The sequence below is a fragment of the Miniopterus schreibersii genome (genome assembly GCF_964146895.1).
Source record: "Miniopterus schreibersii genome assembly, chromosome: 9".
NCBI lineage: Eukaryota > Metazoa > Chordata > Mammalia > Chiroptera > Miniopteridae > Miniopterus > Miniopterus schreibersii.
In genome coordinates, this window is record NC_138118.1 from 29727847 (window position 1) to 29754346 (window position 26500).

Here is a 26500-nt window from a genome sequence, read left to right on the forward strand (position 1 = left end):
GGAGCAATCTCTATAAAAATAAAAAAACTAGGTGTTAATTCTGCTAATAAGTCACAGTCTATATAATTGTTTTTTTAGATTTTCTCCTAGTATTGGTGAAGTGATTCAGTGAGCAAGCCACTGACCAGTGAAAGCACAAAGCATGACAGTGGAATTGAATTATATGAAAAAGGCCATTTCTGAGGTAAAGTGAGAATGAAACATCCCCTAGTTGTTTGCAGTACTTCAGGAAAGGTATTACCAGCTGGCCTGAGGATTTTTAAACAGCCAGGTCCTCTTTAAAGCAGGTGGTTTAGGCATGTTCTTACATGGACTTTCGCGCCCCCCTCCCCGCCCCAGCCATAATCTTTGCTTTTCTCATCTAATACTTCTTGACGAACCACAAGATCATCTCTAGGTATCTGTGTTCCTCTAACAAAGAGAATACAAACTTCTCAAAGCACCCATGTTGAAAATAACTTCACTTTCTGTAAAAAGAGGGCTCTAGCTAATAATAGTTACAATGTGTGGCTGTGATTATCCAGATGCCCAAGGGGGTGAGGGGGCAGGGTAAGGGGAGAAGGGAGAAGGGTAAGAAAGGGAGAGAAGGTAAATTTGTGTTCCATGCAAACTTTGCCTTCCATGTGCATCTTAGGCTAAGTAGCCTGTAGGCATTAGGAGCTGTGGTAGGACTTTATTTAGATAGCGCCTGAACTGTCTAGCATAAGGCCACGGTGCTTCCTACTGTTTTAAATGGCTCTTGTCATACAGCGTTGTTACTTGCAGGTGCTGTATTGATATAGTCTTCCCTTAGAGATCAAAGGATCTGGTTGAATGGAGGTGATAATATGGGCTATCTGGACAACACATCTCTCACTGTCTCTAATGGGGAGAGCTTTCTTTCCCGAACAACCATTGAGAACAATTCATCATAATGTGCTTAGGGAATCACTCCTATCCACATTTACCAGGAATAAAACAATTATCACTCCATAAATCATGACTCGAGTTTCCATGTGCTCTGGAATGACTCCAGTTGCTTCAGCTACAGTTTTCCTCTCCCAAAGTAAAAGAGCTCTACTGAGCATTAATATATCCTACCTGATGACATGGGAATGTTGTATTTGTCTGAATGTCGCCTTCGTATGGCTCCCACATTGGGCACACTGGCTGGGGTGATTACTGAGGGTCCCTGGGTAATCGGGGTGACTGGGGCCGTTGGTGTGGTAGGGGTTTGAGGTAAGCTCTGTGGGGATGTCTCCAACATGTTCTTCGACATGGTGACACTAGACACCAGATTTAGCTGCAAAGGCCCAAGAGATGGGCAGGGAAAAGGTAGAGACAAGAAAAAAGACTTAAAAAGGTTTGACAAATGAGAGTGGATTCACTTCTACAGCTGTGTTGCCACTAATAAGCTGCAAAATGAAGCAGCCAATCTCAACTAATTATAGGATGAAATTGTATCATAAGAACTCTAATTAGAGGATGCTGTTAGAGGTTATCTAATAATCTATGGCAATGTTACTTAGGACTAACTCCTTCTTGTCCTACTAGACTTCAGGGAAAGTATATTTCCTTAAATAAAAGCCATTTGCCAATTATTGACTGCCCCTGCTGTTAAACAGGCTTAGCCCCCAGTGAAGCAACAACAGCAATAATGAAGGATGCAATGTTTTCAACCAATAGCACTTAAAATAAGTTGCTATTCTGTTGCTGCCAGAATTTTTTTTTCCCCCCATAGTCCCAAATCTCAGCTGAGAGGCTCCAGCCAGCTGGAAAATTTTACACTGACCTTTAGTCTCCTTGCTAATTTGGTGGAATGGTAATGACATTACTACATATTCAAACAAAATTGTCTTAATTGCAAATTAGCCGGAGGAGGCTGAAAATTTTCAAATTAAATCTGATTGGAGATGGAGAGAGGGAAATAGAATTTCCTCACTAACAATCATTTGTGGCATGTGTTAACAAATATAATGAAATGTCAAGTTTGCCAATTCCTCTGGAAGTATCATTTTCAATTTATGATTACAGTGTCACTTAAGGCTGATGTACCCTGGAAAGTGGGTGTCAGGGTAGAAAAAAGGAAAAAGGTGAGAATGTATGCAAGCTGTTTAACAGTGCGCCCTTCATTACGTGCCTCAGAAAGGCCCTGTTCTTCATTATCAAAAACTCACATAATCTCTGTCATATTTACTACACACCTTTGTCATAAATAGCATCCAATTAGCAAACTTTTTATGTAGGGCAGCACATAAAAAGATTTCTGCCATATATGTAAATGATATTCATAAGAGGTAATCTACTGACCTTTCATTTTATGCAGTAATCTATGCAACCAAGCAAGAACACTAGTTCTAATTGTTCTGCTTCTCTATGAAGTAACTGCTTAGTGGCTAAATAGAGAATATTCAGCTTTTATATATAATTTAGTAACACCTGCCTTTTCAAATCCCAAATACACTTCTTAAGATAAACCTTTTTTTAATGGGGAGAAAATGATGTGTACAGCATTGATTGATCTTTCTTTGTGGATTTGTTTTACACATTTAGTCAGTAGAGAGATTTGTTAGGGAAACAAAAATTAACATATGCCAGCTAATTGTTCTTCTTTCTTGGGCAGCAGCCAGAAGAATCACATTAGCAGTCTAATAATAACGACTGGCACCCTCAAGGCATCCCCAAGTGCATCTGTTCCCAATAAACCACAAACTGTTATTCTGTTCGCACTCTAAGCCAGCAGACTGGGCTGGGAATTCTTTGTTACATACATAAATAAAAGCTGAGATAATGCTACTAAATGCTGCATTTAATACATTTACAAGCCACTGGTGTAAGTTTCCTCAGGATGTACAAAAGTACCTCTACATAGTTTCAGAAATGCGGGAAGATGCACATGCATCTATGTGTGTGATGTTGCAAATGATACTTTATATTTTTAAAATCAACACTAGAATGTATAATTAGTAATGATTTAGATCATATCATCAGCATTGCATACTGTTTGTTAAAATTATAAAAAGAAAACAGAAAAACAAAGCACTTCTCCATACATAACAAACTCAGTTCTAAATGGTTACATATGCACTTTTAGAAATCATAAACCAGAATAAAATGGCACATTCAGAGGCCAGAAAAAATGCCAACATTGCAAATCAAGGAAATATTTATCTTGATGAATACTTGACAGGACACTGAACATTTTGTGAACACAGTAAAAGTTATCAAAACAGGAGAAATACATATTTTTCTATGCAAACTACTCATGTTTACAATGTTATGGTAACTTACCCTGCCATCCTGCAATAATAAGCATACCATGTTTGTAAGCATGCAATCACAAACTGATAAAATAGAATTTATTATTAACTAAAAGGAAGCATGTAAAAGCCAGGATCAGCACTTAGCCACATCAGCTCATCAGAATATAGTCAAGGTTGGGTGAAACTCATTATTCAGGACTCGCAGCCTTGATAACTTTGATTTTCATCCATCCATAGCATGGCCAAAAGGTACCATTTAATGAAGTACCATTCAGAGAGTAAATGGGGTCATATAATAGACAGTGCGGTTGCACCTTGTGTGCATGTACTGATAGCTGTTAAGGGTGCAGTGATGAACCAACAGAGCTCATTTCTCTTTGGTAATAAATTCATGCTATTAATATTTATCAAATGTGTGGGCCGTCTCAACTGAGCCACGGCACACAAGGCCATAAATATCTACTATTATATCAATTTTGAAGCTCTTTTTGTACAGTGTATAAACTTTAGGGTATTTTTAAGTGTATATGTGTGTGTGTGTGTATTGACCACTCTTCTTTGAAACCAATTTGAGGCCTGTAGTGCAGTTGCTCATTTCAGATATCACTAGTTCCAAAGGGAACTTTAAACTGTGGTTTCATTTTAAATCACTCATCTAAGATTCTATATTAATTGCCCACCATCAAACGCAATTAGCAATTCTTTCATGTGTGGTTTATGTAATGTAATACTTCAATTACATTATTCATTCAGGTTCTGTTGTGGATTATAGGCTGAAAATTCTTTATTAGTGTAGATGTAACCATGCTGCTAGAGTTTTTTAAAAAGTACAGATAGAATAATTAATTGAAAAAGAAAAAGCTACAGATTCCTGATGGATTTATGAGACAATTATTCTGTTTTGCAGTTATCTACATTATACTATAGAAGCAATGAGGGAAAAAAATATTGAAAAAATTCATAAGTATAGGGTCAACACAATTTTCAAAAGTTTATTTTTTTAATTAACAATTTAGAGGTTATAGGGTTTGAAAAAGTAATATGTCAGATTCAAAAGATACATTTCTCTTTTTTTTCTATTAAAAATGTGTTTGCAGTACCCTACACTTAAATGCAATACAAAGAAAAAACTATAATATCTTAGTGTAAATACCTTAGCAGTTTAAATAAATGTATTCATCATGCAAAAAGCAAATTTTGAATAATATTAATTAATGAGTGATATCAGTGATATTAGGAGGAAACTCATACAATATAATTCTTATTTTATCTTTTCTCCTACTACAAAACCAAATTATCTTTTTTTCCTAAAGAAATGGAGGGAAAGGCAAAGCTGGTAATCATTAATCATCAGGCTGTACAGGAGACTTATTAAAACATATTCCCACAAACTTTCATTAAACTAGAGTTACTCAGTTGATTACTCTAAGTTTCTGCACAAACATTTGCTGAGATAAAGTATATTCTTTTCAACAGTCCGTGTACCTGACATTATCAGATTGCACTTCAATTTTATATATTTTTGAGGGAAACTGTAGTTATTTTCTATAATCACCCATTTTCCTTTGTTATAAGCTCTCTAAATTAACAATATGTGTACTATCTAGTCAAACATTTCAATATGTGAAATACAGCTTAACTGAAATAACAACCAAAGAAATAGGAGAAAATCGATTATAAAAATACTATGACATTTTTGAGAAAATATTTGATTAAAAAAAATCTATTTGTATGTATCTTATGATTGATCTAAGTCCTCTTTAGCATGCCATATACCTTTCTATTTGTGATTTGTACTGTTCCTGCTTTTCAGGTTTCTCAAAGTGGGTTTCCTTTTTAATATCTGTAAACCTATCACAGAAAGATATTCTCTTGTTTCAGCTTCAAGCAATGACTTGTGCACTGATAGGTGTACTTTGTTTAGCATCACCCATGGTGTAAATTGGATAGATTTTGTAAAAGATAGCATTACTTTAAAAGAAACGTACAATTTGACAAGCGAGTGCATTTTACTTTCATTTTTTTGCCATATTTTTCATCACACTCATTGTTTTCTAGCTGTCACTAAATTGTTCATTTTCTTACTCTGTTACATCAGTAGAGCTATTTACTGTTTATAAAGCAATATGCACTTACAGGTTTGGGAGATGGTTTGGGTTCTGAGGGTCGCATGTGCAAGTGGGTCATCATTGCTTGAAGACGTTCACGTTCTTTAGAAAGCTGTTAAGAAAGAGTGAGATCAAAGCATTTTAGAAATGACTGATACAGCAATTTTATTGCAGTGATACATCTTATCATTGAGCTTGTCTCAGAGTAATGATTCCTGCATATAAAAGTCTGTCAGTAGGAACTTATCTGGGAGGAAATGAAACTTTAGCTATGAATGGGGGAAAGACTTGTATAGCTTTCCTTATGTTAAAAGGTCAAAGAAAACAAATAACACTTCATCTTTTTGTCAATAAGAGAATTGAGGTCACAGTTGCTTTGACAGTAACAAGTTACTGAAACCATAAATTAGAAGGCCCATGGTGTCTCTTTAAAGTCCTGTGGACACTGTTAGCAATGGACTAGTGCCAACAGCTGTGAAGGGGTGAAGGGTTCTCAAAGCGAAGTGCCTGCCAGGATTGTCTACACACTTCACGCATTCCCACTGAGGTCCAGTTAGTGCCCCCTCCGATCTGCCATCATCAATCTAATTCGATAGAGTGACAGAGACCAGGCAGTGTGAAACGTTGAACTCTGCCATGAAGTCGGCATCTATACTTGCACTGGGTCTCATTACAAGTGATGGACCTTACTTTTCTATCAGTCAGACACAGAAGAAAAAAAAAAGGCATAATTGGTCACACTGCAGACTGTGTCATCATCTCCATTGCTGAACTTTTATGTTTTACTCCACCTTTTATAAATGGTAAACAAGTTTACAAAGAGCTTTTTGAAACTACATCAGTAATTATGCTTTTTAATGCATTCTTGATCATTTTACAAGTCAAAATAAAATATTTTCAACAGCTCTCTGGGAAAAAGCTACAACATGATGGATTTAAAACAATTCAAGATGTAGTAAAGTGTGAAGAAAAAGAAATTATATGTTTAAATAACACAAAGTGTTGGTTTGATTGAGAAAAAAATAATCTTTAAGTTGAAACACTAGCAGAAGCTTTAAAGGATAGTAAAAAAACATAATAAGAATGATATGGTGATAAATATTGCTTTCTGATCAGTATCATGAGTTCTGTTTATTTTTGGCCAAATTCTGTTTCAATATTAACTAAAATGTTTTAAATTGGCAGCACTTGATACAATACATATACTACCATCTGTGATATTATAAATGATTTTCAGCCATTACTCCAGTACAGAGAAGTCTTAAAATTATTTTCCAATGTTTTTTGCAAGTTCTTTAATTAAAAATACACCAAAGGTAGAAAAGGGAAAAGTTTTTCTCAGGGTAATATACTACAGGCATCATGCTATAAAGATTTTTGCTATACTATAAAATCTAATGGAAAAAAATCATGATTAGTTCATGTAAAAACTGTCTCAGCAATAAAATCATATCTAATTGAGGTGTTTGGTATAACCACTATCGGGGAAAACTTAGATTTGACTCTTTTTGGATATAGAAATGTAGATGATGTAATCTACAGGTTATATGTCTAAGTGATAAGTACATTAAACTATATTAATCCATCCTGAGTTATCAATCATTGCCATCATTACAACCAATCTAATATTCCATGTATTTCTATTAAGCATTGTATTAGAAGACTCAGAATTTGCCTAGTACTCAATTTAACCCACCAGAAATATGAGAAAGGAGTCCATTAAGTTAGCATTTGACAAACCTGTATTTCTAACTGTTGGACCACCTGCATTTGGACTCGACACTGGGCAGTGCTTCGGTCATCCAAAGCATGTTCATTGTTAAGGTGCCTAAACAAACACAAGACACAAAACAGAATGTTAAGCAATGTGTATCTTAGTGGTATATGCTACACTTCAAAAGCATTACACTGAAGTCATGTTTTCCTTCACAGTGGGGAAAAGAAACACCTTGAAGTTATACAGAAAAAAAGTTTATTAAAAAAAATAATGAAGAAAAATATACAGACAGATATACATGTAACACATATATAGAAGAATTAAGATGGTGTTTCTGAGAAAGAACTAATTTATAAAGAAGTAGGTTTATTTGTTAGTAGACCTAGTTTCAGCAATTAGAAACCTTTGTTCTGTTTTGCCTCTTCCCTTGAAAAATTAAACAAGTTCATTTTAATACTTCCTCACTGATCGTAACAACAAACTTCCATGTATCTTGTCACAATTGTAATTCTTGTTGAAGGGAAACCTTGGATTACAATTGTGAGTTGTATCAAGTCAAGTATGAGATGTGTGGTTAGACTGCAAGAGAGGCACTTCCACTATACCTGCCTGCCCTAAGCTCAACTCTGCTCAGTTCTGTTATGAACCTAATTGTAACAAAAACTAAAATTCACTTTCTTTCTGGAAAGGAGGCATAAAATATTAAACTGGAGGTTAGCTTATGATGTAAAGTGTCATTAATTCCTAATTAACGAGGCCTTTAGAAATTGTTTTTCAACAAAATTTTAATGAACAATGAGATAATTTTCTATGAGTGTACTACAATGGTAATTGTACTTTTAAGGTTTAATATTGTATTTTCTTATTGGTTTTTTCACTATGAACTCTTGGAGAACACATGTATATATCTATTCCCCAATCAGTATAAATGATGAATGTTTTTTAAATGCCTTAGCTGTACACAAAGACTAGGGTGTAAATGGAACAAGGTAAGTAGAATAAATAGCTTCACAAGAAAAGATATATGCAGTATAACATGTTTATTTTTGCATAAAATCATCTTTAAAAAGGTTTTTTTACACTTATATACTTTTTAGTGATAATTATGCTATAGTTAAAGAATGAAAAAATGTACAAAATGTTTGCATTATATACTTGGGTCTTAGAAACCTATTCAATTTATCTATACAGCTTTTATTATACTAGAAGCTATAGACTACAATAATAGTCAATGAGGTTTTGTCTTGATTGAATTTTTCAGTGAGACACAAAAGAACCTTGCCATTAAAATAGTCCTTTATTCTCCTGTATGAAGGCAAAAGGTTTTTAAAGTGTTGTGATGTTCAGTAATGAGCCTCTATCTAAATTATCATTGGTGACAAACTCACAAAGCACTTTTCGAGGACACATAGTTATGAAATGCCAGAGCTGCCACTTTCTTTCCTGTAATTATAGGCTAGCTTGCAGCCCTTCAATGATCATTTATAGAACAGCCTCCAGTGGATTACTGAGAACTTGAAAAACACATACATACCTCTGCCACATCTCCCTTCTCCTTTCGTTGCTATTGTTTACCAGTGATATGTAAAATAATAGTGCCTATTCATTCTCCCTACTTAATTATGCCAATCAAAGTACAGATATAGTGTTGGATATAAATACAATGTAATAAGACTAAATAAATAGGCTGAATATTAACATTAAATTATGAATGTATGTATTCGTGACTATTTTGTGCCCAAATTATTCTCTTTTATGTTTTTATAACTATGTCAGGTACTATATATTGCTGTTCAAAAATTCTCTATGATTTATAAATCAAGAATGAGATAATACTGAAAAATGAGAGGATTGGTGGATTTTTCTCAGTCAGTGCCTAATTGCTGTTTCAAAATGCATATGCAAAGGGACATTTCATTAATCATTTAATCATGTCCCTTGCAGGAAGTTGGAACTAATGTTGCAAATACCCTTTTCATATGAATGCTCCATAATACTATCTTATGCATTTGATATATTGCCTAAGTCATAAATTATAGCTGCTTCAAAATGACCAAGTAGGGTTGTTATCCCTGAAGATGCTTGTTACAAAACCTTTATTAAGTTTCTTTTTTTTTACTTATCGGTAGTTCTATTTCACAGCCTCATACTAGCCAACAATAATAATCTTTTTGATGGCAAAGGTCTGTAAATTACCCATGCAATCACTAACACCATTTCACAGGCCTGTTCTACTTCTACTGGTCTGCTAACAAGACGATTACACACAAATTACTGAATGTCTATGAAATATTTAAATGCATTCTACTCTACTATGCATTAATAAGAGCAAAGCAAGCTCTGGAATTCTGGTTAGCTCCAGTCCCTAATGTCCCCTAATGAGCTTCTTACCGAGACTGCAGTTCAAACACAGAGGTGAAGATAAAATGCAAAGGGTGCATTCAGAAAGGCAGCACTGAACAAACATTGTGTGAGCCAGCTCTAATTTATAGGTCACTTTATAGGTATATTGATTTTTGTTTTCAAAATGGAATAAACGATGTGGTCTGAAGTTCTTTCAAAACTACATTGAATCTGTGTGCTAGGTAGGTAGTGTGGACTATAAACAAATGTAAATAGGCAGTCAAATTCTTTCTGAAAACAGTTAAGCAAGCATTTCAGAAAGATGAAAAATAGGAAAGGATCCTTCCAATTTATTTAATGCACAATTCTCTTTAACGAAGCTTTTAAGGTTATGAATGCATATGGTAACTTCAATTATATACACCCTAGATTAGCAATTCAATTTTAAACTCTAGATTTTTCAAATTCATTTAAAGTTATAATATTTTACAAACTAAAAAGAGATCAGATTTAATCCAACTATGTCAGACTTTTTAACAAAATGTTTCACTTGCAGATCACTGGTGTTTGATTTATTTTGCATCAAGCTTTTTACGTTTAAACACTGACAGGAGTTTAAATACAAAATGTTAGCTGTCACTATTCATTTAGCTGATTATGTGAGATGCCTTAGTTTTGAGAGATTGGGGCACTGTCACCAAAAGAAACAACATTCTGACAAGTTCAAAGAAAGCTTTCTTGAGGTCATAATTTTGTAGCCATGCTGCCTAGTCAAAGACAAAGAAATCAACAATACACACTAAGCAAAAGCATAATTTTAAGTCAGCTACCAGAAAAAAAGACAACATATTTCCCATTAAATAAACTATTTCCACTACTTTTTCAGTTGCTCTTTATAAAGTGTCAAGACATAAAATTTAGTCTTTGTAAATAAACCTAATTAATTTATTATCAACTAATTACTCTTTAACAGACTGGTATTTTTATGGACACTAACCATTCTGTCCTTCTTCAAAGAGAGTATATCCATCTTTGTCTCTCAGGCCATGTCTTGTTTGCTGGCATCTGCGCATGCAAGTTCAGGAACACTTGTCTGCTAACTGGAATGTTATATCGTAAACCTTTTGCTTTAAGCTCTAAAAGTCAACCCATTTACATTCAAGCTGACTTAGGTCCAGTGGAATGATAATTAATTTTGCAGCCAAACTACACAAATTTTGTCAGATGTTATTACACTTTGGCATTTATAAGACAGTAATGAAGAACTAAGATTACATGGTATTAGTGATCTAGTGAGATCTTCAATTATTGGTCAAAAAAGTGATAAGCTTCTGTCATACCTACTTTACAGAAACATTCAAAACTTTTCCTAAACACCTTTTTAGGCTGAACATTCTTCATTTTTTATTTTCTGTTCTTATTTGGCTGTTACAAATAACAGTTTCTAACTTAATGTTAAAGTTTTTTATTCAAAAGAAAATGTTTCAATTGAATATTAAAGTCGTATATGTAAATATATACATATATAACTAAGAATTTATGTGTGTGTGTGTGTGTGTGTGTGTGTGTGTGTGTGTGTGTGCATGCAACTTGTCCTCTGGTGGCTTTTCATTTGGTGCTGAGCAAAAACAGTGGGAGATTATATCAATTTGGGAATGTAATATAAGAAATGGAATTTGGCACTCAATATAACTTCTACTTTCATTTGTTATTTAATATATATAGGCTAAATAGTAATAATGGATTGATTAGTTGACTTCAAACCAATGATTAAGTTGTCTGAAACCAAAGTAAAATTCAAGCTATACGGTTTATTTCTAGTGCATTTTAGAAATAACAATGGCATATCATTTTCTCAAAAAACAAAAACCTAAATTAAAAAATAAACCTTTTATAATAAACACTGGCTATAAAATTTCCAAAGAATGGATAAACAAGAAAACTGAGAGCTAAAAACCTTTCATAGTTTTTTGACTTGTCTGACAAATTTTTGTTCCAAGATTCTGAATTCCCTCCATTATTACAAAAGAAAAACAAAATCTTTCCAAGAAAATCTGTATTAGTGGTGATGCCGTCTTCATTTCATTTTCCACACAGACACTAAATAAACTGAAATTAATTTAATAAAATTATTATTTTATTCCTCCTAAAATTTCACATACATTTTAAGAAAAACACAATACCAGTATGGAAATAGGTCTTATTAATATTTCATTTTAGTACAGTATACTGGCATTAGCTTTATTAACAGAAATTATCACAGATTTTTGAGTTAGGGAATTTAAAGCACATAGTAAAAAATAAACTAACAAAAAAGGCCTTAAAGTCTACTGTCATTTGTTCTGTCATCCCTAGAAATTTAATGGGTTGGAAAAATGATCAGTCTTTGGAACCAAAGTTGATATTTAATTGAAAGAAAATTCTTTCTTACTTATAACTCTTCAGTTTAAAAAAATACTAGCATGATTATAAAAAAGAACCATGGAGGGTAAAATGAAGATTCCTATTCATCTTCTTGTTAGTAATAAAAATACATATAAGTATTTAAAATGAATAAAAATGTTCCTTTTCATATGCTATAAAGGAAATCATCCTGAAGAAAAAATATGCTATTTTCTTAAAGATTTACTTTTAATTTTGTCAGAAAGAACAATTTGAAGCAATAAAATGTATGGTGATTGGGATGATTCCATAGTTTCAATTACCATACTGAAGAAATAGTACCATTAGTCCTCTAATTTTAATGATAAAAAATTATATAACATATTGATAAGGACTAATATATCCAAATGAAAAAATTAGTTGTTAAAAAAATCAATATTCCGATATTTTGTCTTTGTTTTAATAAATGTTATTTTTCTAAGACAGGAAAACATTAGCAAAATTACCTAACATTTTAAAAGCTCTGCTTAGAACACTCAAGTCAGTTTCATACCCAACGAAATGGTAGCTCACCACTGTTTTGATATAATAGAAGTGCAGATATTCATTTCAGTACGTTTAAAAAGTCATAGTAACATAGGAAGGAGATTTTCTTTTAATTGGTCACGAATAAAAAAGGTTTTAAAAAATCCTTGTGGAAGTCTTACTGTAATTGAGTTATAAAGTTATTATGATGTCAAGTACTTACACCTTGCTGTTAAGGAGCTTTTGCTCTATACCCTGTAGTCTACCATTTGTAAACACATCTTTCTGATGTTTCTGCCAACATTCTGGCAAAATAGCAGTGCAATTTCAAATGAGCTAATTAACTTAATTGTTGATGAAGCATGAACAGTTCATTCACCCTGTTAGCTGCTCCATGACAACATAAGAGTCTCAGCCTGTGAAGTTACTCATCTCCATAAATCTAACTGTAGGTCTGTTTAGAACTCTTGTATACTGGAATTGTGCATGGAAAATGGTCATGCAAAATGCATATTCTCCTTTGAAAAAGAATCTCTTAAAAATTACAAAATAAACTGTCACTGTATGAAGAAATTAAGAATACATCAAGTTTTGATTTTAAGCTAGAGAAGCCATATACTCTCTCAGACAAATATACAGCCATGTATGTTTCTTTATGATACTGAGGGCAACAAGTGTCAGTGTGGACAAAACATAGTTATATTAAAACTTTAGCTCCTATTAACCTTCAGTTTTTTTATTTTTGTTGTTAAATATACATTTTAAATATCATTATTTAAAATAAATATTAAGTTTGCAATTTTAAAAAGTATGTATGTTTAAAATATATATATATAATATGACTCATATAATTTTACTTGAATTTTTATTGAAAAATTGAAATTTAAGTGAACCCTGCAAACATATCTCCCAATTATTAATGATACTATGATAGTAGGCTAATATTTTCCATTTATTCAAAAACCTCTATTGAATGATTTGTAAATTTTCTCATAAAAAGATAAGATGAACAGTTAAACTTCTTAGTCTGACTTTGTTAATCCACTTGTTGAAACACAAAGAAAATTTAGAGTGTGCCTCAAGATGAACCTTTACCTTCCTCCCTCAACTTTATTTTGTTTATTTAAAACAATGTCCTTAAAACTTCTATATAACCCACTTTTTCCCTTAAAAAAAGTTAAAAACTTACTTTAAAAACTGTCCAAAATCTTCACAAATGCTTTCACAGCCTGGCCATTTGCAAACTCCATGGCCATAGAGAGTATGAGAGGCTCCAGTCTCCTCATGTGACGAACTGTAGCAAAGGAACACGCCATCAGATTCATCTCAAAAAACCATAATCGTTGCAGACTGTCAGGTTACAACCAGTGACAAACAGGTCAAAACAGGTCAATTCAGCTCAGAGCAGTCAGAAAAATTTAATCGTTTTACTGAACAGTTCAACTGCCAAGTCTAGATGATGTTCCAATTAGATGGGAAATAGAACCAAAGATGATGGTTAATAAAGGATGAAAAACCAAGAGGACTATATAGTATCATATGCTAATCCTGCTGTATGACCTTAATGTAACATTTATTGCTAAATAAAATATATATATTCATATGTGGTCAAGTGGAAAAAACACCTGTATTTTTAAGAGAGTAATAAGATTTTGAAATGCTCTTTTTAAAGAAGATCATTGGGAACATTTAAAGTGTCAATATATACATGTGAGCCATATATATTTCTACTAGTAAGAGTTGATTTTAAAAATTCTACTTTGATGAGTATTATATCAGATAGAGGGATCCTAGAGAAATCAACCAACTTCTGAAATATATAATCATCAAATTCATCTCAATTAAAACAAGTGTGAAACCATCCAGAGGCATACCATTTTATAATAATGCAAGCTAACAAGAACATTTTTTCATGATACTCAAATTACGACCAGAAACATTGCCAAATTATAACATTCTATTTTAAACTGTACTTTAATTAAATATCTTTGAAAAAAATATTTGTTTATGAAAAAGAATATTTGTTACAGCTAGGCAGATATTCATATTATATTACAGAACCCTATTATTCCACTACACTTAAATTTGAATTTTATAGCTATACATCATACAAGCCTCAGCCACTTTGTTAAGAAATCCTACACTTATGTTTCACCTTTTAAAAAGATGCTTTTCATGTTGAGCAATATTTTAGCTTATATATTTTATGTAAATTACTTTAAAGGACTTGATTAGGTATCAACATGCCCAAATAAATGGGACTAAATGGATAAAAATCCATGGATGCTCCTCTTACAAAAGCAGTCTTTATACAATTAAAATAAAACAGTAACTTTAAAAAGTATCTAACATAATGTACTCAATGTTGGTAATTAAAATCAAATAATTACCATATATATATAATATGATGGAATATATGTAAAAACAAATGTATGGTGATAACTTTTTGAATAAATTTGATTAAAATTCATAAAAACAATCTAATTAAAAAATGGGCAAAGAATCTGAATAGACACTTCTCCAAAGAGGACATACAGATGGCCAAGAGACATATGAAAAAATGCTCAAAGTCACTAAGTATCAGAGAAATGAAAATTAAAACCACAATGAGGTATCACTTCACACACGTCAGAATGGCTACCATCAACAAATCAAACAACAAGTGCTCGCGAGGGTGTGGAGAATAGGGCACCCTAGTATGCTGCTGGTGGGAATGCAGACTGGTGCAGCCACTATGGAAAACATTATGGAGTTTCCTCAGAAAATTAAAAATTGAATTGCCATTTGACCGAGTGATCCCACTTCTAGGAATTTATCCTAAGAAACCTGAAACACCAATCAGAAAGAATTTATGCACACCTATGTTCATAGCAGCATTACTTACAACAGCTAAGATCTGAAAACAGACCGAGCTCATCAGTAGATGAGTGGATAGTATTCCATGAATACTATGCAGCTGTAAAAAAGAAGCATCTCTTACCCTTTGGGACAGTATGGAGGGACCTGGAGAATATTATGCTAAGAGAAATAAGCCAGGCAGAGAGACAAATATCACATGATCTCACTTATACGTGGAATTTAAAGAACATAATAAACTGATGAACAAAATAGATTTGGTTACGAAGAAGTATGGAACAGACTGATGAATCTCAGAGGGAAGGTGGGGATGGATGGGTGGCAGGGTGGGTGGGGAGAGATTAACCGAAGAATTTATATACATACATGCATAACCCATGGACACAGGCAACAGTGTGGTAAAGGCCTGTGGCGGGGGGGTAGAAAGGGTCAATGGGGAAAAGATACACCTGTAATACTTTCAACAATAAGATAAATTAAAAATAAATATTTGATTTTAATTACCAGCATTGAGTACATTATGTTAGATATGTATATATTTTCTGATTTCCAAGCTCATGTGAAACTGGTTAAAAAATGGTACAATGTTCTCATGGCATTTACATTAATCACAACATCTTAGTCATAAAAATATATCTACACAATTATTCTATGTGCAGTTATTAAAAATAACTTTTTTCAGGCATATTACCACTAAAGCCATAAAACTGCTAGTATTTAAACTGTTTTTTTGTAATAAAAAATAATATGTAAGAGAAATAACCTAAAGGTTTTCATTTAATTTACTGTTTTACACATTTGCCCTTTGTTAAGTACAAATCATAATTTTTAGTTTTATCAATGGTGAAAGTAAAATTTGATGATCGATAAATATAGAATAAATCTCATGAGGTTTACCTGTCTCGCCTTGCATTTAGAACTGAAGACTGTCCATTCACTATGGAATGATGGGTTATTGGTGATGATGCTTTGGAAGTGGTGGAGGAGGTAGTCAAGGAGGAATTGTTAGTAGTGAGGTCTAACCCTCCATGTTTAATGCCATTGTCTTCCATATTGTGAACTCCAGTTACTTCTTTCCATAACTGTTGAATCTCAGCAGGACTTAAGCCAGCTATAAAATGAAAGAAAAGCAATTAGTTATCTACAAGGGAGCACCCATATGACTGTCAGCTGATTTCTCAACAGAAACTTTGCAGGCCTGAAGGGAGTGGCAAAAAACACTCAAAGTGATGAAAAGCAAGAACCTACAACCAAGATTACCCTACCCAGCAAAGCTATCATTTAGAACTGAAGGTCAGATAAAGAGCTTCGCAGATAAGAAAAAGCTAAAGGAGTTCATCACCACCAAACCAGTATTACATGAAATATTGGAGGGTCTTCTTTAAGAAGAAACTAATGAATAAAAGAAACTGACAAACAAAATAGACCCAGAGACATTGAAGCATGCAACAGACTGTCCTATCTCAGAGGGAAGAGGGAATGAGGGTGGTGGTCGGGGAGAGATTAACCAAAGAAGTTATATGCATAAATGTGTAATCCGTGGACACAGATAATAATGGGGTGAAGGCCTGGGGAGGGTGTGGAAGTGAAGAGGAGGGGGTCAATGGGGAAAAAATGGAATACCTGTAATACTTTCAACAATAAAAATAAATTAAAAGAAAGAAAGAAAACAAAAAGAGTCACAAGGTAAAGTTCACATAATGAGATTAGTGCTATTACTGGATTGATGCCAATAATAAAACTAATGTTACAGCGTAATTAATATACAATAATAAGTGACTTTACACCATCAGCACCACAGCTTTTCTTTTGCATAAGTTATTTGCTAAAGACTACCAATTTGGGAATAGTACTGAGAATAATAATAGTCAGAATATTGTTTATTGAGCATCTACTATATTCTGGTGCATTACATTCATAATCTCAATTAACCTCATTTAAAGTTAGAAATCACTACATTTTACAGATGAGGAAGTGGAGGCTCATATAGGTGAAATATGTTGCCTTAAATCACTAAGCTCGGAATTAATGGACAATTTAAATCTAATGGCCTGTAGCTTCTAAATTTTTGTTCTTTTTTACTATGTTTATCTGCAACATCTAATAGAACAATGGAGGTGCTAATCAAACTACTTCCTCTCTCCCACAACCCAACGAACATCTACATCAGATGATACAGTGATGCTGATTGATCAAGAAGTATGGGAGAATGAAGTAGGGTGGAAGAGGCAAGGGAGAGTGGGGAAAGAACAGAATATGATGGTGAAGAGAGTGAGCCCTCTCACCTCTCCCCCTGAAAGTGGAAGAATCAGTGATCTAGACATAGTAGTAAGTGGACAAAGTAACAGAAGAATTCTCACTGCTCCAACCATTCTGGTCAAATTACTCATTACAGTGGTAAGCTTAAGTTGTTATGCCCATCACTATTTCAAATACAGAGATTTACCGAAAGTTACCATTTTGGTGATTTTGGAGCCTCATTTTTAAGACATAGCCTGAGAAAAAATAGGATAACTCAGATTTCCAAAGTTGTTAAAAAAATTATTTTTCTTCTACAAAAAAATAATGGCTTAATAAAGTATTTCTATTACATACAAAATAATTTCTATATAAAGATCATTACTTATAGCTTTAATTCTAGCTTCAACCATGGGTTATAAAACTTTTCTGACTATAGTTTTTTTTTAAAAGATCATTTTTTAATTTTTATCCTCATCTGAGGATATTTTTTCCATTGTTTTTGAGAGAGAGGGGAAAGGAGAGAGAGAGAGAGAAACATCAATGTGAGAGAAACACATCAATTGGTTGCCTCCACATGCACCCCAACTAGGGCTGGAGATCAAGCCTGCAACCGAGGTACAGCCAGGAATCAAACCCGGGACGCTTCAGTCCGCATGCTGACGCTTTAACCACTGAACTAGGGCTAACTGTAACTTTTTGATTACCTGCCTGTATGTTTTACCCTAAAGGCCAAACTCTATTAGTAAATCTTTTTTTGTGATAGCATCAACGTGACTTCTGCATCAAAGCTCCCACTATCTCACTACCTCTCTGCTTCACAGTCAACTCTCGCCTGGACCACTGCTGTAGCTTCCTGTCTTCCTGCTTTTACCTTGACTTCGAGTAAGTTACTCTTCATATATCAGCCAAAATTGATCTCTTTAAAAGTAAATTGGTACATGGCACTTCCCAGAAAAACTCTCCAATGGCTTTCCAGAACACTTAGAAAAACAAACAAACATAAACAAAACACCTTACTGTGGCCTATGAGGTGCTGGCATTTATCACCTGCCTCTTGCCTGCCTCTCTGTCCTCATCTATCTCTTTCTCTGCATTTCATTCTGTTATACTAGCCTTCTGCTGCTCCTCGAATGTATCAAACATTTGCTACCTTACCGGCTATCGCTCTGGCTGCTCCCATAGCCTGGGCCACTCTGGCTGGGGATGTTCTCATGGCTTTCTCCCCCACTTCACTTAAATGGTTCAAGCATCACCTCATCCCAGAGATCTTTGACCACACTGTCAACCACTGCCTCTCTGCAACCTGCTTTCTATCATTCTCTATGACCTTACCCTACTTTATTTTTCTTTTGAGTGTTTATCAATCTCTGAAACTATGTTACTTTTTCTTTAACTTATCATCACATCAATCTCCCTCCATTATAATTTAAGCTTTATAAGAATAGGAATTTCTTATTTTACCGGTATATTCCCGGGGCCTAGAACAGTGCCTGTTATGTGCCCAATAATCAGTGATTGATATCATTGATTTTAACAAACTCATGCAGTTCTTAAAGATATCTTGGTTTCCATATGGAAGTTCTTTGGCTCTTAAAGGGTATGCTATTTATGAGCATTGCTACTCTCTAAGCCCAATATCTATGAATTATAAGTGGTACTAGTTGATTCTAACAGACTAAGTGGCTAACAAAAATTTATATCTTGTCTAAGGATTCTTAGATGTTTTTAGCGATTATATCAGTGAAAGATTTTATTAATATTTAGTTTTTGAATTTTATTAATAATTTAGTTAACCTAAGTATCCGCTTACTTTTTAAAAGCAGGTGTCCATTATACTAGTCATTTGTATTGAAAATTAATGGTATCATCATGATATCACAATGATATGGCAACGAATACCAACCATGTAAGCATTTGATGAATAAATAACCATTCACTATCAAAATAATGATTCTTAATTAAAAGGAGGAGGAGATTGTTTTTAAATATTATGGATAAGGGGCAGAGAATAGATCATATCAAAAAGAAATTCCTGTTTAGCAAGAGTGGTTCTCAAAAGTGTCTGCATATTAAAATCACTTGGGGATATTTCAAAATTTCCAATGCCGGGACCAAGCTCAAACCCATTAAATCACAATTTCTAGTGGTAAGACCAAGGAATCACTAGTTTTTGAAGCTCCGCAGATGATTCCAAAGTGCAGATAATTTGAGGGGGAAAATTTTGAAGGTAAACTATCACATTGCTCATGAGACAAAGTTCTCTCTCTACAATTTGTTTGGCTCTTTTTTATAGCTACAGAACTATGAAAATGGAACTAGCCAATCAATTTTCTACCATTTTAAAAGTTTTGTGAGTTTTGCAGTTTTGATGATTTGCAAGAAATAATTTATTTTTCTGGCAGTAATATACCAAGCTCAGTGTTTCCTACACTGTGTTCTGTGGAATAGTACTCTTCTAAACGCTGTCAATCTGAGAGATCTAGGAGGTCTGTGGTCTCTGTGTCTTAGACACTCAGGAGTGTCCTGATTCTTGTTAGTTAGCATGTAAAACAGTTCTGAGATGTCTAGGAACAAAGAACACTTGAGTCTCTTTTTTAACTCAGTATTTTACAAATATATTTGAGGAAAATAAAAACCCAATGAACTCATTTATTTTGGTATTAAATATCAGGCATAGGCTTAGGATTCATCAAGTGATCTTAAGCCCTGCCCTCTTCCTTGGATTGCAGGCTATCTATAACCATAACAAATTTCTCAAAGCTTACAAGTTCAAAACTAAGTGTCTGTTTATACAGTCTCGCTGACCCCAACTTCACTACTAGTTTTTTTTTTGGTCTCTTTTTTATTTAACAGATACTTATATAGTGCTTCTGACATGCCAGTCACTTCTCTAAGTGCTTCATACCTGATAACTAATCTAATACCCCAAACCACTATTGTTTTTGTTGTTGTTATTATTACCCTTATTTTAGAGATGACTACACTGAGGCACAGAAAAGTTAAGCGACTTGCTCTAGAGCTAATACATGCAGAGCTCCCTCACATTTTTAGGTCATTACTCACATATCCCCTTCCCAGGACTTCTCCCCTGGCCACCCTGTCTACAAGTTCAACTCCTCCCATTTCCTACTGCTACTTTATTTCTTCCTATCCTTACTTAAAATTTTTTCATCTTAGCACTTACCACTATGTATTTTACTTAATTTATTTATTGTCTGCCTTCTACAGTAAAATGTAAGCTTCTGTTAGCAGGTATTTTTGTCTGTTTTCTTCACTGAATATCTGCAGTGAGTGAAACCTCAGTGAATATTACTTAAAAGAGTTGTTCACTTGACCAGAACACATTAGTACACTAGAAAGCATAATCTGGGGATCACTGGACTAGACCATCATAAAATAATAGTAAACTTAAAATCTTAAGTGACGATTACTCAATTTTCCTTAATAACTTATTTCAGGGATATATACATGCTAGTGGTAAAAAGTTTTATAATTATGTAATTTAAAAATTTCATGACCACACAAAATTGAGAAACCCTATTCCACTTTTTGATGATGACTTGGGCTTGTTCTCATTCACTACCAGTACCACAAATAAGCATTAAAAGGTTTGTTTTTACAGGAGTTGAACTAATCAAGAAATAAACTTCTAACCAAATTGCATATAATATCATAGATAAAGCAATTAAATAATAATTGTTTAATCTTCGAATCAGAGTTTGTAGAGTAACAACTAGGTGCTAGGCACTGTGTTAAGAATTAATTAAAATTTCATAATTCATATCTAGATTATACATCCTTGAGGCACAAAAGGTTTAAAATTTCAATGATGAAACTTATTGGAAAAAATTACATTTACAGCTTTCACATTCAAAAATAAAAGGTTCTTTCAATGTTCTTTCGTTTTCTATGTCTAGTAACTAGATTTCAATATTAAATTAAAACATTTTATACATTATGATGAAAAGTAAGTTTACTGTAAATTTTTAATTCAATTCTTTACTAGTACCTTGGTTATTTTCTAGGGTTACTTAAAATTAGAAGTAATAAAACCAATTTTTGTAAAAAATATTTATATCACCCAAATATTTTATTGAACCAATTTGATATTTAGTAATTTAAATTATTGAGATAGTATCATGTACTTTTGCTTTTCATATTAAATTTTACATTTTGAAAAACTAGTATACACACATGGCCAAAATATTTAAATCACAGAAAAGGGTATGTTGCAAAATTAAATTTCTTTACCAGCTCTGACCTCTGAATCCTCAGTTCTCTCCAGAGGCAACCATTACTCCAGCCTCTGGGCTATTTTTCAGAGATCTATTTGTTCATATGTAATGTGTCAAACCTAACACATTATTGTTTTATATTTGACTAGGGGCCTACTCTAACCTTTAAATATATGTTTAATGAAGGATGCACCAAATACACATTTTAAAAATCACTATTTGGCTGACACTGAGACCAAAGGCAAACATAGCACAAAATTTTTAATTTATTTTCTGGCATACAAAAATATATTCGATATTTTAAAAATTACTCCTATGATTTTAATATTAAAATTTTTACAAGTTGTATTTTTAAAGTTTGATATTCTATTACAAAACAATAATTTCTCAGTTTTAATCACCCAGAAATTTTAATGTGGCAAAGCTGACATTCTATTTTTTAGTGTCTCTTCAAGACATAAAGAAGTGACAAACAGGTCTTGTGGCCTCAGTGAAATTATGCATGTTAGCTTATTAAATAATTTGATAACAATTAGAATTATGATATAATTTAATTTCCATCTTTCTATCATTTTTACATTTTCTCAAAAGTTAACTCAACACACTTTAATATTTTCCAATGTATTTAATAATTTATGTTAGTTTTTATACATAATATTAATAGCATTCACAGGGAACTTTGCTAAGTTTTATACTTGCTATAATAAATATTCATTTATACTTCTGCTCACTGATGGATTTTCAGCATACCCCCCCAAAATTTTTTCTTCCAAATTACAAATAGAAGAATTGCTGATATTTGAAAGGGAATAATACGATGGTAACAATGATTCTGCATGTCACACATTGTTCATATTACTGGTTCTGTTACCCTGATTATACAGTGGTGATCTAAGTAAGCATATGATCATAGATTAAGGATAAAAAAATCAAGGATGCCAGAAGTGATGTTGAAATAGGCATTTAGCTATTTAGATTTCCATATGCAGAGAATGAAGTCAAAGTCAAATAACTGATTTTGGCCAAATGCTCATACCAAAAACAAACTTCAGCACATTCCTAACTCAGTATAATTTGATAGTATTACATATTATTTCAAAAGGTCTTATTTTTTTTATTATTCAACAGTTCTCTGGTTCCAGGCTGTTCTAGTTCTACAAATTATTAGTTCAAAATAGTGCTGACTCGATAGCCAGTATTCCCTATTTGGTCTTTTGGTAATGAAAATGTTATGTTTTAAATACTTAAGTTAAAAAATATGTAAAAAGTTAGAATGAAATGGAGTTTTTACCACATATATTTTAGTCCCTATAATCATAGTAAACCTGTGAATATATTGTGTATTGGGATACACTTACTTCTATCTTATGTCAAAAACGTATCAAAATTTAAAGTACATGCCCAATAATTTTTTTACTTTCTAACCTGTAGACAATGAAAATGTGATTCTACATAATTACAAACTGATATTTAAACTGTAAATAGCTTTATATTCAGTATTTTATTTGAGATTGATTTACAAATCCATCCTTTTTTGTTTGATTTCTGTATATATACAGTCACTGTACAGATTATAATCTAATTGCTTATTTTACATTAAAATCCAATATTATCATAATACTGAAGGTAACTGTTTCATATTTAAAATAATTTACTTTAAAATGGTAAAATACATTTCATTATTTTAACATATAGCAAAAATGTGAGTATATTTCCTACTCTTATCAAAATTATCTGATTTGCACATACATATTTTTAATATAGTTGAAAAAAGTTTTAACTTTAAAAGCAGCCCCAGGAAGTTGTGTTAAATCATTATTGAGGATAAATACTTCAAATATGGCATATTTTCAAGAATGCAATGAGAACATTATCACTGAATATTAATCCTACTCAGTTTTCATGTTGCTCTTATCTGTGGCTAATCAACCAACTAAAACCTGATGCAAAGTGCACTGGGAAACTATAAATAAAAATATTTAAAATATTTCTTTATTTTTCAGTAACCAGTTACTAAGGCAGAAATGATTCAGGGTTTACATTATTTAACAAATATTTCTTTACTTTCCCACACTTTAATTTTGAGATTTCAGCACAGCACTATGAAGTAAGATTTTTTACTTACTGTAGCTGATTTATCTGACAGTCTCACTATCTTTGACTGATGTTTCTCCACAGTGAAACATTTCATACTTACTCATTTAAACACTGAAAAACATGATAATGATGTTCTCCTTTTTTGTTTAAAATATAAATTTCATGCTCACACCCAGGTATGTTTTCAGATTTACTTCCTTTTCCTCAAGTTTCTCTATCCTGTGTGTTTTATCTCTCAGCTATCTTATGTAGAGTACAAAATAAAGAAAAGGAAAAAAAAAGATAATTCTATCAAAAGAAAGCTCAGAGATCAGAGAAAATTTTTTGTTTGAAAACTATTAGAATGGTTATATCATAATAAATTTCCTTGTTCACAAAGATATTTTGTATGTTGTTTTGGAAAAATATAGTTTAACAAATATACTTTAAATAAGTTACATTTTATTTCTATGAACATCTACTTTAAACTTCCTTGAAATGTTTGTTTGAATGGTTTTAGTCAAACAAAATCATGGTAGATCATGCTTCTCTACTGAGATTTTCATGTAATTAGACCCTAAATACAGGTTTTATTTCAATTTTACTAAAAAAAAAATCAATAATATAATTTCTTTTGCTTTTGCTTTAATGTAATTTCTACCAAAGACATCTGTGTTTACACTGAATTAGTTTATAAATTTCTTTCTTTTTTTAACCTTATTTCTTCATTCATCCTCAAATTGTATTTATTTTCCTAAAGAACAATAATTTATTAATAGAACATTCATTGCTATGGTGACACCATAATTCTCTTTGGAGTGACACAGAAGGTGGGTTTACTGCCTTGTTTTTCTTTTACTATTTAAACTTTCTTGATTTCCTAGGTATGAATTAGAGGACCAGGTGAATTAGAGGATCTGAATCAAGTGATTCTATTATTTTATCGTATTATTGTATTATCAAAGTACATCTAAAGTTTCCTTGTCAGAAAAACAAATTAGAACATAGTTGACAGCTTTTTAAAGCTATAATTTACAATATATGCATAAGTAATATTATTTTAGAGAAAACAAGACCAGTTTCTTCCCGTAGTGCACGATGAGGTCCCACACAGCATAACTAAGAATGTGCTCTGTAGAAATACATAAAGACTCTTTTTTCATATGTGAAGGTTTCAATGTGAGGATTAGGAACTTCTTTTTCTGATTAGTTGTCCACAAAACTCAGCTCATTTATGTTAAATGGAGTGTTGTTAGCCTTACCACTAATCCAGTTCTCTGCAGATTTTCAGTGTGTTTAATGATGCTTGAATTTTGTTGCCCTTATAAATTATTTTCTGCCATATAACTAATAAATGCACATTTAATATCTAACAAAACACTTGAAGGCAGAGTGTAGTAAATTTCTGAGCCTCAAAAAATGTATCATGCAACCATGTTAATTGTGTTTTAATAATAAATCTGAAACTCATAAAAACAAAATTCTCAAGGTATAAAGTAGACAGGCCATGAAATGGTAGAAAGTACAACATTAAAAATGAAGTGTGTACATTATGTATGTACCTTGAGGCAGTGATTGGACAGGAAGTGCCGCCTGGCCAGGTGGAATGGAGATGAGTCCCTGACGCTGAAGGCTGAGCAGATGTTGTTGCTGCTGGAGTTGTTGCATCTGGAGAAGCTGCTGCTGGAAGACAAGCTGCTGGGCTGCCAACTGCTGTTGCTGCTGCTGCTGCTGCTGCTAGAAAACCCAGTCCAGTCAACAGCAGAGAACATGGTCTGCACAAACAGATCTCAGACAAAGAAATGCACACTCCTCTCATTACCCAGTAAGTTTTGAAGAGCAGAATGTATGCAAATTCTAGATTGTCAGTTGCCTTTCTTTCCAATATTACATAGCAACAGTGAACTAAAGAACTAGCATTAAGAGTGTGGGACAAGGTCTAGAGAAAATATATAAGAAAGGTTCAGGCTTTTTTTTAATTGATTTATTGCAGATTATAGTAAATTTACCTAGACTAAATGAGTAATAGTTTATAGAAACAGTCAAGTTCAACAACACTCTTTTTCCCCCAACAGAATAACTTTGGTCTTCAGAAGTCCATGAATGTGGTCTCTAGTGATCTGTCAACTGGTATGTAACCTTCATAGGATAGCCCTCTTAGCTCTCTCTCTTCCTTCCTGTCCTCTCTTGTTGGAATATATTAAAGGCTGAATTATGTTCAAGGCCAAAAAAGTGCCCTTATTATAAGGAAAAGTATAACTTCCAATTTTTGAGGCACTACAATACAAACCCTAGTTCTTTGGACTAAGGAGGGTATGAGAAGGAAGTCAAACTTCAGAGAAAGATAAGCTGCTGTGGAAGACCTTTTCTTTTTAGTTTGGGGAAAAGAAACTTCTGATGAGCTCACAGGAAAACAGACTGCATAATGGAGCAAGTCATGTGGATTACCCAAAGCCTCCAGAGAAATAAGGGAGCAATTTCTATTCTGTAGTTGATGGCTGTCTGAAATTCTATTCACAAATCCAAACAAAATCAAAGCCTCGGGAGGTCAAAACTGTTTCCTGGACGTTTGCATAATGGCAGCTTGAAGACAACGGCTGTGATACCTGCTGATCAATTTAACTACTTCAACATGTTTTGTTTGTATTATGTTTATATTTGATACAGTTTGCTGACAAGTGCAAGCTAGGCCTGAGAAGCCAGCTTGTCAATTTGATTTATGAGCATATCAAACTGTAACTTTCCACTCGCCACTCCAAACCTACAGTAGCAGTT

At 33.0% G+C, this 26500-nt stretch overlaps 1 protein-coding gene across 8 annotated transcripts in view; it reads right to left on the reverse strand.

Moving 5' to 3' along the window:
- The window catches only part of FOXP2 (forkhead box P2), a 664287-nt gene that overhangs the window by 44797 nt on the left and 592990 nt on the right, over positions 1 to 26500 (reverse strand). For 7 of the 8 annotated variants that reach the window (XM_081147828.1, XM_081147832.1, XM_081147831.1 and 4 more), the window contains 7 exons: positions 25288 to 25462; positions 16071 to 16284; positions 13507 to 13611; positions 7091 to 7178; positions 5379 to 5462; positions 1081 to 1282; positions 1 to 10 (listed from right to left, as the gene is read on the reverse strand). The exon at positions 1 to 10 is cut by the window's left edge and continues 67 nt beyond it. In XM_081147828.1, coding sequence (XP_081003954.1) covers positions 1 to 10; positions 1081 to 1282; positions 5379 to 5462; positions 7091 to 7178; positions 13507 to 13611; positions 16071 to 16284; positions 25288 to 25462 — 878 coding nt within the window. The remainder of the gene's footprint in view (positions 11 to 1080; positions 1283 to 5378; positions 5463 to 7090; positions 7179 to 13506; positions 13612 to 16070; positions 16285 to 25287; positions 25463 to 26500) is intronic. The other variant, XM_081147829.1, reaches the window with a different exon arrangement.